Source organism: Manacus candei, unplaced genomic scaffold (assembly GCF_025592945.1).
Source record: "Manacus candei isolate 608988 ecotype Guabito, Panama unplaced genomic scaffold, ASM2559294v1 h1tg000028l, whole genome shotgun sequence".
Lineage (NCBI taxonomy): Eukaryota > Metazoa > Chordata > Aves > Passeriformes > Pipridae > Manacus > Manacus candei.
Window position 1 is genome coordinate 25492502 of NW_026138076.1, and position 18359 is coordinate 25510860.

Genomic DNA, 18359 nt, shown 5'->3' on the forward strand with positions numbered 1-18359 from the left:
CCAAACCGCGGTAGTTAATATGCAGGAAGGGTTAAAACTATTCAGATATTTCATTTTCATGCATAATGGGGATTTGTGGGGTTTTTTCTTTTCCAAGATGGGTTCCAGCTGTATTAGCTAGACATGCTATTTACTGCAAGCTAAATTTAACATTTCTCAGTTTGGCACGAAGTCTGTCGCTGTGCACCACACAGACACACACACACACACACATCTTGTAGAAGAATAGGCAGTGTAGCATTACTGTGACCATGACAATGAGTTTGCTACTAAATTATCATCTGCTAGCATATTTGTTAATTAATTTATTTTTTGTTAACAAAGATGGGAAATTCCAGGCAGGAAAGGATACTGATCTTGCATTGCATTTCCCTTTTTTTCTTTTTTTTTTTTTTTCTTAGTTATTAAATTATCATGATTCTCCTTTCCAGGAAGAGGGTCTCAAAGCTTCAGATATTCAGATGTCGATATGAGTACATATCCTGAACACATAGGAAGTAGGCATTTTGAGGCCCTTTACCAATCACTAATTGATGATGAGTTTTGTTTCCTTTGAGTCATTTCACCATGAAATTCTGTACTAGCTTCTGTCTGTACTTGTGTAATCAAATCTCTCTCTCTCTCTCTCTCTCTCCCACAACAATAGGTGAGCCTGAAAAAGACAGAGAGCTTTAACATCATGAGTATATAGCCCCTATGGCCCTATCTGGGTGGATACTGCCCTTCCTTGCTCTCTCCCCCAGCCTGGTCCCTCCCAAAAGTCAGGTTTGGTGCTCCATGGTAAAACCTACTGCTCAGTTCTGTGAAAGGAGCAAAGAGTGTCACTGTGTCAATCAACAGATTAAGCTATCAGAGAAAACCTTGTATTCAGGAAGTCCTCACTGTGCCCTGGAAAATGAGATATAGAGGAATTTACTTTTAATAAATACTTTAGAGTAATACTGCCAATCTTTAACAGGAGCACAGATAAATCATTTTTTTTTCTGCCGAGGTCTAAAGAAACCTCTTCTGTATAAAAAATGAGGTTAAAATGAAGCAAATTTCTGAGATGCAAGATTTTATTTTGTTATAATAAACCAAAAAATCATATTTGCTAATATACATTACAGCTACATAATAAACTAAAATATAAAAACGATGACACAAAATAAAAAATGAAATCTGGAAGGATCTAGAAGGATTTTTAAGTAATCATATTTACAGTTATGGAAAACATTTAAATCTCTAAACTGTTGTTTGGGGCGTTGTGGTTTTTTATTTTGCTTTTTTTTTATTTGGGTTTTTTGTGTGTGTGTGTCATAGAGAACAGAGCCATTCCACATGTGCATCACTGTGTGACAGACACAGTAAGAATAATTCTTGATGATGCATGTTTTACCTGCTTAGACAGTAAAATGTTATTTTATTGTTTATACTAAAGCACAGGTAAATGTTGCACTAAGTTTGGATCTCACTGTACTAGGTGCTACAGAATAAGCAACCTTACCTGAGTCAAACAGTTTATAGATGAAGGTCCTGAGCCCAATTTCTGTCATGCCAGTGCCCTTGCTACACCTTTCAAGTTAAAGACCTGCAGAAGATAGCATAGCAGGTAGGTACAATGAAAGCAATCCAAGTAAGAAGTTAATTACCAATTACAGCTGAGTGTTCTGTACAGATTATTTGTGGTGAGTTAATAACTGCTGCCCTGGCAATCCAAACTGATATTGCCCTGGCTGTTGATTTTCTAAAGCATATTTTTCCATTTTAGAATTGTGAGCATGTATATGTATATATAATGTAGAATGATGTATATGCGTGTAGTATTTCAAATTTGTATCATCGTGTCAGAACATGTAGAAAAAAATGTCTAACTGTATGGCCATATTCTACTGTTGGTGTGCCAGAGAAAAAGAAATGTGCTCAGTTTCATATGAGTAAGTACAAAAGGACAGCATGGACTAGTCAGTCAGCAAGAAAACAGATTAATCAGAATTTAATAATAGTGAAAAATGCTAACAATAAAAGAAGCCCTTCTTCAACTTTCTATTTTTTTTATAACAATCCTATGCTAATTGAAAAGATGAAAACAGGCAAAGGAGAAAAAAGAAATTTGTAGATGATCGTAATTTATGACCATGTACTAAGAATAGACATACGCATTAACACTGTGCATGAGAAAATCAGATTACATTACTGGAAATCACATTCAATACTTTTTGCACAAGGGAAAAGAATCTAGCAAGAGGTAAGTAAGGACTGTAATTTAAAAACAGAAGATTATATTCTTATATGCATTCTTTTAAATCCATGATAGAAGCTCATATAAAAATGCATTAGTTTGGAATCTGAACAAAGCATCAACAGGGGGACTGTTAATAATAAGCATCAATCTCTTGTTGAAAGGAACATAGCAATATAATAATACTGAAAACAATGGCGGATGACAGAAGGCCAGATATCAAATAATAAGATGTCAGAGCCCTGAAAAGCCTAAGTGCTTAATCATGATTCCGTAGAACTCCAGGAGAGGTTTGCTATTTTTTGCAAAGAATGCAGGATTCGATCATGGCTATGCTTGATTTAACAGGTTCTAATGGACAATATTCTGAATGTAAGGTAGAGTGAGAAAGCTAAAAATTGGGTGAGGAAGCTAATAAGGTTGGTATACATGCTAATCAGAAGTAAAATATGAATTTATCAGGAATACATTTCCTCTGCAATTTATCCTGGCACAATCCTGGTTGAGACAGTGACACTGTCTCACTCAACCAGTTCAACTAAATGTTCACATGTTTGAGCAGGTGCATATGAGACATGCAAAGAAACTTGGAAATGACTGAAGAACTGGAAATTTTTTCCTTGTGCTCAGAAATATTTAGCGATCACTCCATATACTTGTCAGAAAGATAGTTCAGGAGTGGCTTGATGACATGGAGTACATGCTTCAGAACAGTAAGTTTGATAATATAAAGCATTTGAGGAGATAGATGGAGTAAAAATCTCAGTTGTTAAATGCCGATATTCATCACATTCAGATTAGAACTACAGTTTATCTTTTGTTCTGCTCTTTTCATAATGTGTCATTGACCATGCAGTCACGTGTTGAGCAGCATAATTAATTCCTCAACTCTGAAAAATGCTCAGTTAGAATCAGACTCTTTTCTAAAAATCTTTGTTGAAAAAAGTTAGATTCTGAGAAGGCCCTTGGCTCAACTGAATGGTTATAGTGAGTCCTTTTGGACTTTTATGCTATCAATATTTGGGGTTTATATTCAGAATTATTTTCATTATCTTTTTCATTATAAAAAAATCATAAAATGTGTAGATTTTGTAAAATGCAAAAATGCTGTACCAATGAATGAATACTCTGATTTCATGGCCAATCAATAAATACTACCTTCAAAAGATTGTTGTCTTTGGATTTTTGAAATCTGCAGAATTTTTGCAAATACTCGTGGGTGTAAGTAAAAAGGAAACACAAATGAAAGTTCCAAGTTCCAAGTCTTTCTCAAAGCGTATAGTCCCATATGTTCATTCTGGATCTCAAGAGTCTTTTTAAAAATAAAAAGTACGTTCTGATCTTCCATGCTCATTCTGCTTCCTCTTCTGATAAGCAAACATGTACTGTTCCCATTAATGGTACATATACCCGGGGAGGGCACACTCTAAGGAATAGCTTATGCTGCCTCCTATTATGTGACTCTGATGATGAAAAAAGCAACATCACTACCCTGTGGTACAACTAATGTAAAATAATTAGTAATAGTCGTACAGCTTTCACTTCTCTTTGCTGTGCAGCTGTAGCTGTGACAGTGCAGTTTGTTAACTGCAGTTAACTACAGTGGTTACACTGTAAGAAATTTATAGCAATTTGGGATTGACTATATTTATTTAAGCTACTTGCATTCTTGCTTTTTGCAAGAAGTGTTATATCTATTTTGCCAGTAAAGTCACTTAAGTATATGCTGAATTAACTCTGTGTGTGGAAAATCTGCTATAGATTACTTCAATTTTTTTCTACTGAGATTATAGCAAATTACATTATTAAGCCTCTGGAAAAGGATAAAAGAAACACTTTCAGATTAGACTATGCATGCTGAATCCACGAGTCTCATCTGGCAATATCTTCTTTTTTCTTCCAATGATATAAAAACTTCTATTGCTTTGTCTCAGACCCAAGGGATACATTTCTTATCCCTGTCCTAATTTTTCCCTGCCTACCTGCTACCTCTCATCTTCTTTGCTGTCTCCTTCCTTGCCTGATTTCCATCTGGTTTTCCAATGCATTGCCATCAAAATGTCTTTTTCTCTGTGGTTATTTTGATTTTACCTTCCCAATTCCCCCTGTGGAGCACAGCTAATTCAAATGTGTTGGGTTTTTACTTTCGACTATAATAGTCAGCCTTGATCCTCTCTCTTTTCATCTGCCACCTCTCCCATCTGTTCCACAAGTAATGCCAGCCTTGACTCCAGTGTTGTTTTTTATTCTCATCTTGTTCTTATTCCTTTTTCCATGCCAGCATCTGTGTTTGAAATATCAACCTTAAAACCATTTTTCAGGTCATTTCTTAATCATTGAAATTCTTCTTTAGCCTTGCACCTTTTCTGTCACCTGCGAGAAATGTATTGCTTCATTATTCAGAATGAAAAGCCCTTTGGAGATGATGAAGACATCGGATTTTATATACTGGTGGACTGTTCTCTGCTGAGGTATGGTACTTGTCAAATTGCCAGTACTTGTCAAATCACCTCACTTCCCTGCATTCATAAACAACACGCTAAAATGTTAAAAGGCAAATACAAGCTGACAAGAATGTTAACAGTCTGTTCTCTACTGACATATCTGGGGTATACTTTCAGTGTTACTCACTCTCTGATTTCTATTCACTTGTGACTTGAAACTTTTTTCTGCACAACAGAAGGAATTTCCTGAAAACTAGGTGTTTTTTCCCTCAAGAATCATCACCATGTGATGATCTCATATCTTTGGAATCCCAGGCAATGACACTGAGAAGCAGCTTGGGATCTACAAATGCAGACGGATTGAAACCCAAGGCTAATATGTGCCAGTGATAGTAAAACCCTTGTATATGCTTGCTCACACACTCCTTACAGCTGCACTTAACTTTATGAATATTTGTACGAAGTTGTTTCTGCTGTTGTAGTGAGTGTCCAGAGGTAGAATTTTGAACAAGAACACTGGGCAAACACCAGCCCATGGGAAATGGACTGTGTAATGGTCATTCTCAGTGTGGGGAAGGCACGTTCTTGGTTTAATGTTTCATTCATACATAAAAACTATTCATAAAATATATGCCTACTCCATTTACCTTAGAAACTTGGAGAAATCAGCTGATCTTTTTCAAATTTGAACCTGTTGCAAATCTGATGAGCGTCAGCTACTCGATTTCTTTTTGTATCCCAACATCTAAAATTAGTTCATGAACACTGGACTCCTATTGAGAATGGAAGTTCTGACAGTGGCTTTGCATGCTAATCAACACTATAATTTGTTTTATGACCTCGCACAGGATTCAGGGTAGTATTCACATAAGCTTTGCAAAGATGCTTTCCACTACAGCAGAACTAACCACTAAACTCCTTAATCCAAGGAAGACAGCTTCTCATAACATTCCACAGTGCTGGAGTGAATCTCTCTTTCTTAACTTCTTGTCTGAAACAGTTTTTGTACAATCTTGTTCACATCCTTTGCACAAGGCTTTGAGACCAAGAGCTTTTTGAACAAGCAGGGAAGCTGAAATGGCAATGCCAGGGCTAATCCTGATTTTGGCCTGGAGACCAAACCCATCAGAGGCCAACACTGGGGAGGGGGAGAGGGTAGTGTGCCACCTCCTCCATCCCTTGGTGCTGGGAGCCCAGTTCCAGGCTGCTCGGTGGAGCACAGGCAATTTGGCTAGCTGTCAGCATGGGGAGATATATGAGAGTAACAGGCTGCTTTTCTGCTCCCTCCACAGTGAAGGAGAACAAAATTCACTGCAGTCACCAGGAGAGTAAATGAAAGCTCCATTTTTCTTCTTCTGTAGGGGTGTTTCCCTTTTGAACCTTACAACAATATCAGAAGGCACACAGGCATCAGGTTCCACCTGTATCAATGCCACTAGTCACAGTCAGCCAATTCACATTGAACTGGCAATGTAACATGGTTAAATGTGTCCATAGGTAACTGAGAATTAGGACATAAATTCATTTATAAGCAAATTGTGCAAAGCTTCATTTTTTTTTTTTAAATTTAATTTTAAAAATAAAAAAAAGCCCCACAAACCTTCTTTTAAAAAAACACATGTTCATGCTATGGATTTAGTTTAAAAATGGTTATGTTATTACAGTGCATTTTATTTAGATCACTTTTCTAGTTTTATAATTTTCTCAGGGCTTCTGTCAATGGGAAAATAGAGTGAAATTTAAGATACAGTGAGTAAGAGCTTAGACATTGATCAGTCAAATGGTCTCTGCTACAATTTTCAGGGAAAAAAATTAAAAATATATCAATAATACAAAAAATCTCCAGCAAATGTTTAAATAATGTATTTTAAGGCAAAAATCAGTAAGAGACATATTGTGGCAGAAATTATACTATGGAGTTCAAGTACTTAGCAACATTAAAAGTAAGTTGAAGGAACAGATAGAATTGCATGAGACAAGATAATAATTTCTTCCTTCAGGAAATATCCAAAAGATTGTTTTGTCCAATTACTCACTGCAGGCATTTTACACTATACTTTTAAAAATATCATCAAAATCGGATATAAGATTAAAAGGACTGTTGTGATTTGAAACATCAGCTCCCTTATCCTTATCATTATGATCTTTCCACAACAGAATTTTCATTTGGGTTCACCATGTACCTGTTTGACATCAGTAATTTTTATTTTAGGAAAACAATTTTGTCAAGAAACAGCTTGCTTGAGTTATCATGGAAATGTACAGAGTTCTGCTCAACAGAAGTTTATTTTTAGTTCTGAAAAACCACTTCAGTGGTTCAGTCACAGAACTAGTTCACAGCAAAGTTATTTTTACTTTCACCTCTGCATTGGTATATCTTCCCAGAGATTAGTTGCAATAGTGTTGCATTAATGGCAAGCTTCTACAGAAGGAAAAAAAGCAAACTAGAAATTTAAGATAAAAGTAACCAATTCTTACAAGGCACTTAATTACATCGTTTGTACTAGAAATACATCTTCTTCATAGTAAATGTGCAGGAAATAGCATTCTTCTAACTGTATAATTGCTTTAAATATAGGGTTTAATATGAGAGCTTATAGTAGAAAAGTTCCAGCTAATATTTGTGACATTAAAGACAAAAAAAATGATGCTGCTTATCTTTACTGAAACTTCATTTGTGCTGTATTGGAAAGTTATACAGATTAACTGCTAGCCATTACTGGTGGTCTATGGAGTTTCCATTTAATCTGAGACTGACCTTGTTCCTTGCAAATTGCATTGCCCTTAATAAGACGCACACGTGGAGGTGATGTGCACAGGTAGCTGGGGTCTGAACAATTTTAAATTTCTGGTTTCCTTCCACTACAGGGCCACATACACAGAACAATGTATAAATGCATCAGGGGCTAAAAAATGAAGAGATGAGCTGTTGCAGTCTCCAGGGCAGTTCAAAAATCGTAGTTAAAAGCACATAACAACAACCCAACCTTGAACTTGGAAACATCACTGTCCTAAGCGTAAACTAGCTACGAAGGATAACATGGAGAGAGAGAGGATTTATGCCACAGCAGGGAATATGTGGGCCAATGACAGGGATACATCATCTCTCCCAAATCCTGGTTGTACCCAACTTGTCAGTACCGGTTACAGCTACTGTGCATATAGTATTAATGCTTTTCTGTTAAATCAAGCAGATCTTCTGTTGTGATCTAATGAATTCACTTTCCATAATTAAAATTATTAAAAAGTCTTTGTTGATGGTATCTGACATAAATAAGAACACTGAAAGGCATTTTCTGCAGGAGAACCCTCACCAATATTTGCCTGCATTCTGCTGGCTCCCTGTGGTTTTAGTAAGACTAACAAAATAGAACCTTAATTTTAGAGGTTGGTCAGCTGTAGCAAATAAACGTCAAAAGCAATGAAATGAGCTTACCGAAAACACACAAGATTTCCTTTTGAAAAACCTAGGGAAACATAAAAAGATCAGAAACTTCTTGCCTCAAACATGTATCCAGAATCATTGAGTTCTTACTGATGTTTTAATACCAGAATAGTAGCAATATATTCTTCAGATTTTCTTCACAACAGGAAGAGTTGTTATTTGAGGCAGTTAAGGAAAATCACAGATCACACCAGCACTCCAAGCACTACTGCTGAACAAGATAGCAGATTGCAATATTGCTTCTTTCCTTGCTTCTTGCAGCACTGCACATAAATAGTCTGCAGAATAAATGTTTCACTTCAGAGTGGAATTTTCTCCATTCATCATCTGATTATTTTATAATTTTATTAATTATAGTTCATCTCAATTCAGTGCCTCATTAGAAGAACAGACAATTTGGTGTTATTGACAAATGGTTGTGTGATACATATGGATAATCAATTACACTAATACCCCATGAAATGAAAGTGAGGCTAAATGGATTGAAAATACCACCCTTCATGGGCTTCCCCTGCTTTCCTTTTGAATGTCAACCATGAAAGACAACCCAGCAGTAGGCAATCTGTGAGTCAGACAGATGTGTGGCACTCGCTTTTAACTTTCTGTGTATAAAACAATCCCCAGGTGATTCTATCTACACTGCTGTTGGATGACATTCCATAAATGACAGACTGTAGTGCCTAACTGGAACTTCCCACCTCAAAGATTTAGCTAACAAACCCCAGAAACATATCCGTATTATTCTGTATCACTTTTATTAATTTATTTCCTAGTAATTAAGATATTAATTACTATACATAATTACTCACATTAGCAACCTAATAAAATATTAGATACAAAATAATAATCCATTTTCTTTAAAAAAGAGGACATTGTTGTACATTGTATGTTACAACACTTGTTCTGAATTTGCAATTGAAGGAGCTACTCCAGTATGTGATTTATTATCCCGTGGCTCACTCTGTGTCATGGCAGGGGATGATTTATTTTACAGGAAACTGAAAAAATACATGGTATGATATGGATGTACTTTGCAAATACTTGCCAAACTAAACAATAGTAATAATAAAAGGGGAAAATACTGGTAACTTACAAAATTGTAACATGCTATTTTCATGAAGGTTTATTCCTAAGAATGTCATTATATTAAATATAGATATTTATGCTTATTTAAATTAATTTATAAATGAATATATATATAATTTTAAAAGCTACAACTTCCTCCTTTGTTACTCTGCAGAATCTTCTGCAGAATTTGGATGCAAGCAAGGAACTGTGAGGTTATTTTAAACATCTTCTTTAGATGTCAGAGAGAAGCAATATTAAAGGAAAGAATGTGTACATGCACATGGGTTTGATTCTCCTCTGACTATAAATCAGAAAAATTATAGTGTAAAGCCAATGTAAACAAGGGGGAATATCAGGCACTTGAAATCAGAGCCAGACTGCTTTCAGAAATGTTAAGACTGGGAGAATCCAAATCCAGATATCACTACTGTATGTCACTGAATCTATGATTAATAATGACTATTTATTACTATTTGTGTGCATTAAAGTAGTGCCTTAAGGCATTATACAACTTATAGAAACAGAAAATTTTTTGCCCCAGCCACATCCAATCTATACAAAAGATATCTAGAGCAAGAGAAAGCCACCTTGTTGTCTTCTGTCAGTGCAGAGGAACATAAGAAAATAGAGGAAATAATCTGCCAAACTTGCACTGGAGATCTGGGGAAGAGACACTTGCCTCTTCTTACTGGGTACTGTGTTTAGCTACAGACCATCACTTACCTATGATGTCTGGACTTGGGCTGCACATGGAGCCGTGCCCTCAGCTGTGCTCCATGCGCAGTCAGACAACAGCAGTTCTTTTACTGCTTGGTCAGAGAAGAAATAAGTCCATCAACTGAATTCTTGCAGCATGAACTGGCAGAAGGACCATATTACAGGAGAGCATGATGGCTGTGTGCAGATATGACATCAGTATGGACAAGACTACCTGGTCTTTTCTATAAAGTTTTTCTTTTCAGATGAGAAATGAAAACTGTTGAAAGATTCAACGTTATCCTGTCTTTTAAGACTGGAATCTCCTTTCAGACAAAATAATTTATTCCAATTGTCAAAGCTCATCAGACTCTCAGCATGAGGCTTGCATAAATGGGTTTATTCCTAGCTGTTTCATTTGCACACTGCATGAAATTTTTTTCCGATTTAATTTCATCAAGACTTTCTTCACAGACACTAGCAAAGCTTCTGCAAGAGCACTGTAATGTAAAACACAGTATCTCTTCCTTATGCTCCTGTGGAAAAAAAATAGAGTAAACCACAATATGCTGTGGTATGCTTAGAAAAATTCCCATTTTAAAATGCTTTTCCTGAAATAGGAAGACTATGGAAGAATATGGCAAATAAAGTAATAAAGCCATGTTTATGGGTAACAGATAATAAAGTGCTGCCAGCTTGGATATGCCCTTGCTGTTTAAAACCTCCCATGGTAAAATTCGTAACATGCAATATCCTACAGTAGTGGTGTAAAACACTCCCATGAAATTGTAGCGTCTGGGAATATTACTATGGCATCATTGTTGTTATTTTCTAAAGAAAGTGCCTCTCTGTTGCAAGAAAACTCATCAAGTGGTGAATGTGATGAACACATTATTGCAAAGGCACAGGACTTGGGAAACCCAGCTGTGTTCTCCTCTGGACAGTTTGCATTGAATAGAGATGTACAGGGCAGGTCCTACAAGGAGAGGGGCTCTTGTCCTTGTCCAGGCTTCTGTAGGGCAGCCATCATGACTTCAGCAGATCCTCTGAAACCTTCTTGACTTTAAGACCACAGTAAGGCAAGAGCTTTAAGTTCAGAGAAAACCTGCAAGGTTGAGGCGATTCTCTCCTGCCATTATGCACATTTGTTTATTCTTTTAAGGAATTTATTTATTTAAGAAGTTTTCACCTCGGGAAACAACCAACTAGAAAATATGAAGAATTATTAAATAAAGACTAAAGTTTAATTCCACAAAGTAGATGATAGCTCACAGTGGATGCTGTATATCATTTGTATTTGCTTGAAAAAAGATTGCTTCTGTAATATACTGGTCCTGAAGCACATCCAGAAGGATAATGAGAGCAGGGCTGCCTCAGAAGCTGACACAATCAGACAGATATTTTTAAAAGCCTACAAAGATTTTACACCCTCCAGTAGGCTGGGGTAAAACAGGATTTGTCAGAAGCAGGAGCAGGTAGCAAGACAGGCTTTGTCAAAAGCAGAAACTGATGCTGGAGTGGTATTGGTCAAAAACATTAGTCTTTACAGTCAGTTCCTGTCAGTATTATACCTTTGAAATAGCCAGTATTTAAATTAATGTTTTCCAGTGAGCTGGCCTTTCGGAGTCAAAGAAACAAATAAATTAATCTGGAAGAATGAATCTGCTTGAGACATTGATAAATCTGTTATGACAATATAAGGCTTATTAAACACTGAGAAACATTATTTCCCTAGCCTTTGGGTCAAATGCAAGTTTTAAGGTTAATAGAGGAAATCAACATTTTAAAAAATGTCACATGGACTACTTTTTTTTTTTTTATATTCTGCTTTTGACAGGAAATTCATGATTCAATGCACTTAACTCAAAAATATAATGCATGTAGTGAGATGTTATCCAAATATCACAATACTCTGAGTTATAGGGACATAACAGAAATGGTATAATACAGATAATGCCAAAATTTGAGAAACGAGGGTATCCGAGGTCTTCTCATATATTACTGTTCCTCTGTTCTTGAACATCAGCACTTGGCCTGCCTTCATGAACACTGTTAGAGTCACACACACAGTCTTTGCTCTACTGTAAGGAGATGAACGGTAAGATGGATGAAGTTTTTGCCAAGGAAATCACTCAAGCTTGATAAACAGAAAAGCTACACAGTCCTGCTGATTATCATGATGTATGCTACAGGGAAAGAAGGTGGAAGCTCAGGGGCTGCCTACACACAGTTTTTCCTCTCAGCAGCAGTCTCAGTTTCAGCAGAGGTTTTTCTTGCAATTTATGGCGCTAGAGAAGGTTTCCTCTGAGTTGAAAGGTTTTTGCAGGGGGCAATGGTACAACTTGACCTGCTATACTCAGGAGGGTTTCTTGGTCCCAGAAACCTTGTTTGCTACCTCAAGTGAAAAATGACTCCCACTGTGAATATTCTTAGAAAGAAACAGACCTACACAGATATATATGAAAAACTCCACACTATCCACTGCCACAGATTCAGGAACTCATCGGGTAGAAAACAGTTATGCAATACCTTATCCTTTGTACTCCATAGTCTCCATACTTCTTTGTTTCAAAGTATCATATGTGGCCTAAGCAACTGCCTGGTGGGATAGAAATCCTTAGTAACAAACATTGTGTTACTGGTTGGTCTCCATCACAGTAAATCATACCTTCATGCAGGAAGTGGAAAGACCATTAATTTTCTTTTACTAAAAGACGTGCTTAATGCATCTGCTGTCTCTGTGTGACAGTTAATTGTGCCAGGCAGACTTTGTAGATGTATCTCAATATTACAAAGATGAGTTGACTGACAAACTTGAAGGCCCTTCAAACACATCCCCTCTTGGCAGGGAGTCAGTGGTTGCTGGAGAACCAGAACCTGACATGTTGAGAAACCCCATGCTGAAAAGTAATCAGGGAGTGCCCCTCAAGATCAGGGTTGACATCCACAGGCATCTGGAAGCCAAAAAAGACCTATACAGTCTTAGTCTTGTTAGTCTCACTAGTTTCTCTAGTCTCATTATTCGTTCAAAAGACTGTGATCTAATATCCTCTATTAGAGTTAAGGACTTTAAACAGAATGGCTCATAAAAGGGATAGTCTTATGACCTAGACTCAGGAGGCAACCTCGTTCATGCTCAGGTGGGTGAATCCAACTCATTCATTCACGTGTGCATTGGTTCAGGAAAATAAACTGGCATTTTTTTATAATTGCCAGTGAACGCTCTTGTCAGTGCACAAAATTAAACGTCAGAAATCCCATATGTCATCAAGACCCACAGAGAGAATATTTTACAGTGGCATCTTTCACATCACCCGTGGGAAGAATCAATTCTGTCCTAGCACATAGTGCGTCATCCAGCATACACCTACATTTCACAGGCATGGGCTGATAAACACCCACACCAGCTAACTTTAAACCAACCGTTTGAGCGGAACAGCCAAGGCAGCACAAAGCTTAGTGGGGGTTAACACCAAGCATATTTTTTCCTGTCCTAGCCAGCAGGTAGGCTTCCCAGCCAGAGCTCACCGTCACCATGGTGATGTTTCCAGCCCTCCCCAAAACATTTAGTTTAAGGCTAATTTGGATAGGCCTGCATTAGCTGTGGGCATTTCAGTGACTGCAGCACAGACATAATCATAGCAATGAAAGGCTTTAAGAAAGATGTCAAAATAGCCAGGTAATGTTTATTTTAAATGTCTGCCAACACCATTCCCATTGGTGGAAGGAGGACAGGTGCAAGGCAGGATAGAGGCATAGGCACCTCTCTCAAATAAGTTAGAATAGAAAGGAGTGCTGGAAGCAGCCCAGATTGCTTCTGATTGATTTGATACAATGTTGTAGACAAAATCACAGTGATGAGAAATTTATGTCCTTTAAACTGTGCATTTTTTCCTGTATATTCCACTATTAAGTGTAGAGCTTCATAGGAAAAGACTTAGTTTCTGTATCTTTTGGGCACCAAAGATGAGTTTAATTTTCCTTTTTTTTAAAATTTATTCTTTATAGTTATATAAAAATAAGGTAACTCATACACAAAACAATTAAATTGTTAGACACAAATTAAACTGTAGACACAAAAAAAACTATTATTCAATCTCTTTTTATCTGAATTTCTTTCCACATTATCTTCTGTAATTCCGGAATTAGTATACTAGAGCATCAGTAAGAGTGTCCTATCATTCCCTTATCTCCTACACACCTCATTTGTACTCACTGCAGCACTACGATATCTCAATAGCCAGAAAAATCACTTGGCACTGCATATATTCAGGTTGCACTCCCTTGGAAATAAATAATTTAATGCTACCTATTCTATAAATATCCTTATTGCAAGTCACTCAGTAACCATAACGATAAGCTGCTTTAATTGAAGAAGAGACCTGTATTATAACATCTCTTAATAGATTCCCTTAACAGCTATAACAGACTGCTTAAGTAAGGTATTGTCTCTCTACAGAGTAAAATAATTTTAAATAAAGATTACTTGTAAGTGCATTTCCTTTAAATGATTATAGAGCCAGATCAATGACTGTGGTCATGCCCATTGGCACTACCCCAGAAGGCAGTGTTGCTACTTTCTCTTTAATGGGTAATAGGGTGCTAAAGACACTCTCTCTTTACCCTGTTACCAAGTCCAAATTAATTTGAAGACTTTGAAGAATGAAAGCTGCTTGGCAGTGTTTCCAAGCAGTCAATCTTCTGTACGCTGCACTTACAAAAATAAACTCCTTTCCTCACTCAAAGGACAGACTGCTCACATACACCATCTCAGCCAGAATTAACTGAAAAAAAGAGGAGGTGTCATTAGCCACTAAAGAGCTGCTCCTAAAACAGGATGTCAAACATGAGGTATGGATTACAGGGAATTAACACATAGCAGCAGATATACTTTTCAAATCACATCCTTACTTATTGTCTACCTTAAATTTGTGGACGCAGTTAAGAAATGAATTAATTAATCTCCATGGAAATTCCTGATGCAGTGTTTGAATGTGTTCTAAAATCCTGAAAAATGTAGAAAGATAACTAAAGGGTTTAAGAGCCAAGAAAATACCAAGGGTTATGTTAAGGGTAGAACAAAAATTTGTAACTCTCCTACCAGCAAACAGCAGAACTTAAAGTAAATGTCAGCTGAAACACAGATGGCCTCTCCCTCAAAACCAGATTTTGCTGTCATGCGGTTTGTTCAGACATCATGACTGGTTAATCTAGTTACTAGTGTATACTTCATGAACTTCATCTTTGCTACTACTTGAATGTCTTAATTTCTTCAATTTTAAATTCATACTGCATTGCAAATTTCTATAGCTGTACATTGATTCAATGTACATTTATTTTAAATTTAATAATAGTTTTTTTCCTGTCACATTATCACAGTCAGGTGAGATCCTATATTGCCTATACAATTTTGTACTTGCACCGCATTCTTGAAATCAGTCAACAGGCAGAATTTTACAACTAGAGGGTGCTGGAGGACCATAATGTAAGGTGGCATGCAAAACTTTCAATGACCTTTAGTGGAAAGAAGAAAAATAAAATAAATCAATTATTACTGCTCAGTAGGACAAGCTAATATGTTCCAAGGTAATACAAATACTGCAATATTATCTAGTGTAAGTAAAAAGAAAATTAATTCTTTATCTCTGATATTGGTTCATTTTAAATTTAGTTTCAAATTTGCTGTTAAACTTTGCTTCTGGCCTTAGTTTTTGTGCTATAAGGAACAAAAAACCTTTATCTGAACAATATGCATTCCTTTTTCTTCCCTTTGTGTGAGTTGGAAAGCAATTACAGTGTATTATTGATTAAATGTTTTATGATAAAACACAAAAGCCATCAAGTAAGTAGGAAACCAAGAAGGAACAAAGATTAATTTAACAATAAAATTTATAATTGAGATTTTACAGATAGAATGTGGACACTAATTACAGATAAATCATTTAATAAGAGTTCCAACAAGAAAATTATCTTCCAAAATTCATATAATTTCCAACACAGGGTAATTATTTTCTTGCCTTCCAGTACTGTAAGAAAAAATACAAGTATGAGAATAAATAATGTCTATAAATATAGCACTCTGTATGTATAAAAGTTCCCTCTCCCTTCCTTCCTCTCCTATACTTTTCCTTATTGCTTCTTAGGAGTCTTTGACAATTCTGCAATTACCTTCAACCAAAAGAATTATTAAAATTTTGAAGCAGACCTTTAAGATATCCCTTCCCTCAGCCCTGGTTCAAGACAGCTCAGTAACAGCTGGGATTTTTCTTCCATTTCCTTGGATCATAAAGAAATCCAAAGGACAAACTGTGGCCACCTGGTAGAGTGGCTCCCTGAAACCCTCATGAGAAAGTGGCCAGGGAGCTGGTGAAAAACACGTGACCATTCTCTGAGGAGCAGATCTCTTCAACCCAAACATGATAAGTTGCAACCAGCCTGTGGATCACAAAGTGGCAGTGGTTAGAAGAGGCCCTGGGAACATGCAGGGCTGCCAGATGTCCAAGTGAAGCCGGTGTGGCATGCCATTGCTCTTCTTATATTCCCACTTTTGACCTTTTGGTTGTGCAGGCTTGCCACATGTGGACAACATTCTCATGGTGGAAAACACCCAAGTGATGCAACAGTCCGATTGTGGTGGCCTGCATTGGCTCAGCACATCCTGGGCATGCCAGAAATGTAGCATAAGTGGGACTGTTTCTGTTTCCACACTATGGAAGGCCTCATGTATTTAAATTAGTCCCTTCTGAGCCCAAGAGGCGCCAGTAACTCATGTTTCCTCTTCTGAATTGCAAAGTTAGTGAGAACTGCCTTATTTTCATATTGCAACTAGTAACATGTACACATGTTGTAACTAGCTGTGGTGCCCCAGCTTTGCAAGCAGAGACATATTTCTCTGTGTACACTCTCATGGGCCGAGGCCAAGTCCCTGTGTTCTGAGAGAACACACGCTACTCAGATGCCTACATACATGCAGCTTCCTTTAGGCTGCATTTCATCGCATGACTTGCCCTTACAACGGATGTACCCTGGCATCCACAGGAGGCTCATGATATATTTAAGAGTCCTAGCCCCTTAGACCTTTGGACATGCTTTCACTCCTACGTGTTAGCTAGCACACAAACGAAAAAGGTATAATTAATGGTGAAAATAGGATTTCATTCTTGACAACTGGTTTGTTTAAAATGAAAGCTTTCAAGGGGATAAACAAAACAAGTCAAGTCAGATGTGTCCAATGCAACAACAACAAAAAAAAGTGACTTACACACTTGCCAGATGCTATAGAAGGACAAAATAATGTAAATGTAATGTAAAAATGTATAACAAACCTCATGCTGAACTGCATCTTGTGATTCCTCCCTAAAACTCCTGATACCTTTAGTCTAGAAAGTGGCTTGTTTGTTTTTGAGATATTGTATCTAGTTTGTGCCTAAAGAAACAGCAATCAATATTTGGCCCAATGTTTTATTGTCAGCATATTCTCACGCACTTAAGTGTGCCTGCTTCATCGACACAATTGTTGGGGTTTTTTTCCTAAATGAGCTGATTTTACAAAATTAGTAGTTCTCTGATCTTTATTTTTCCACATAGACAAGATCTGCTTATTTGATGCTGCCTTTGCTTACAAAGTCTAAATAATATGAATTACATCTTAGCTTTTTCTTCAACAGTGCCATCTAAAATTATACAAGAACAAGATGTTTGGTGGGTGTTTTTTTCCCTCTGGAAGTCAGCAGAAAAGCTGTTAAATACTACATATACTAGAATACTGATTTTAATAATACTCAACGTGCACATCAGTTTCATTGTCAGAAACACTTTAAATTTCTGTATGTTACTAATAAGTGAAGAGCGTTATTCAGCTTTATAACGTAGTATGCATTGTCCTTCATATATATTCCTAAAGCAGGATGTGTGCTGTACATTTATATACAACGTTGGTCAGAGCACAGACATTGCAGTGTCATGCTTTCATTCAAATTTCAGATGCCATATGTTCAGTACAATCGCACGGCATCAAGATGCAACATATTGCTTTGCAAATGCAAATAATTTCACACAGTGGCCTTCATGACTGGGAAGGGATAATGAAATGGGATATATTTTATACATATGAAAAAAATAAATAAAAGATTTATCATAAATATATGGACCAGTATATGACGTTGAAGAACAAGAAGCAAAAAGGGAACAGTGCTCTTGCATAAAGATCAATTCTCTTTGCTGCTGATGGAATGACAGGCTTGGGAGGAGGAGGCTTCTTGTTGTTCTTGGCTTGAGATTTCCCGAGCCCATTGTTGACTTCAATGGGCTTCCCATAACAGTCATAATTTGATAATTCAAAATCTCTTGGCAAGCTTCCAACGATGCTGAAATCATTGGATCTCAGATCAGATTTCGAAGTGCAAACTTTTTTGCATCTGGTCTCACCAACCTATGAAATAAAGAGTGAGTGGAATCACAATGTACTCACCACATCCCATTAACA

General features: G+C 36.9%; 1 protein-coding gene and 1 long non-coding RNA gene across 7 annotated transcripts in view; one reads left to right on the forward strand and one right to left on the reverse strand.

Annotated features, from left to right (window-relative positions):
- Positions 1-416: 416 nt before the first annotated feature.
- On the forward strand, positions 417-15996 carry LOC127472491 (uncharacterized). Of its 3 annotated transcripts, none has more exons than XR_007905025.1 (3): positions 417-473; positions 1463-2934; positions 4575-15996. It is a non-coding gene; the product is annotated as an uncharacterized LOC127472491 (long non-coding RNA). The 3 variants fall into 3 exon arrangements; XR_007905026.1 differs by lacking the exon at positions 417-473 and having other exon boundaries at positions 528-2934; positions 4575-4692; positions 7534-15996; XR_007905024.1 differs by lacking the exon at positions 417-473 and having other exon boundaries at positions 528-2934.
- GLRB (glycine receptor beta) overlaps positions 15746-18359 on the reverse strand; it is a 98171-nt gene continuing 95557 nt past the window's right edge. For all 4 annotated transcript variants that reach the window (XM_051790793.1, XM_051790794.1, XM_051790795.1 and 1 more), the window contains one exon: positions 15746-18305. In XM_051790793.1, coding sequence (XP_051646753.1) covers positions 18009-18305 — 297 coding nt within the window. In that variant the 3' untranslated portion in view covers positions 15746-18008. The remainder of the gene's footprint in view (positions 18306-18359) is intronic.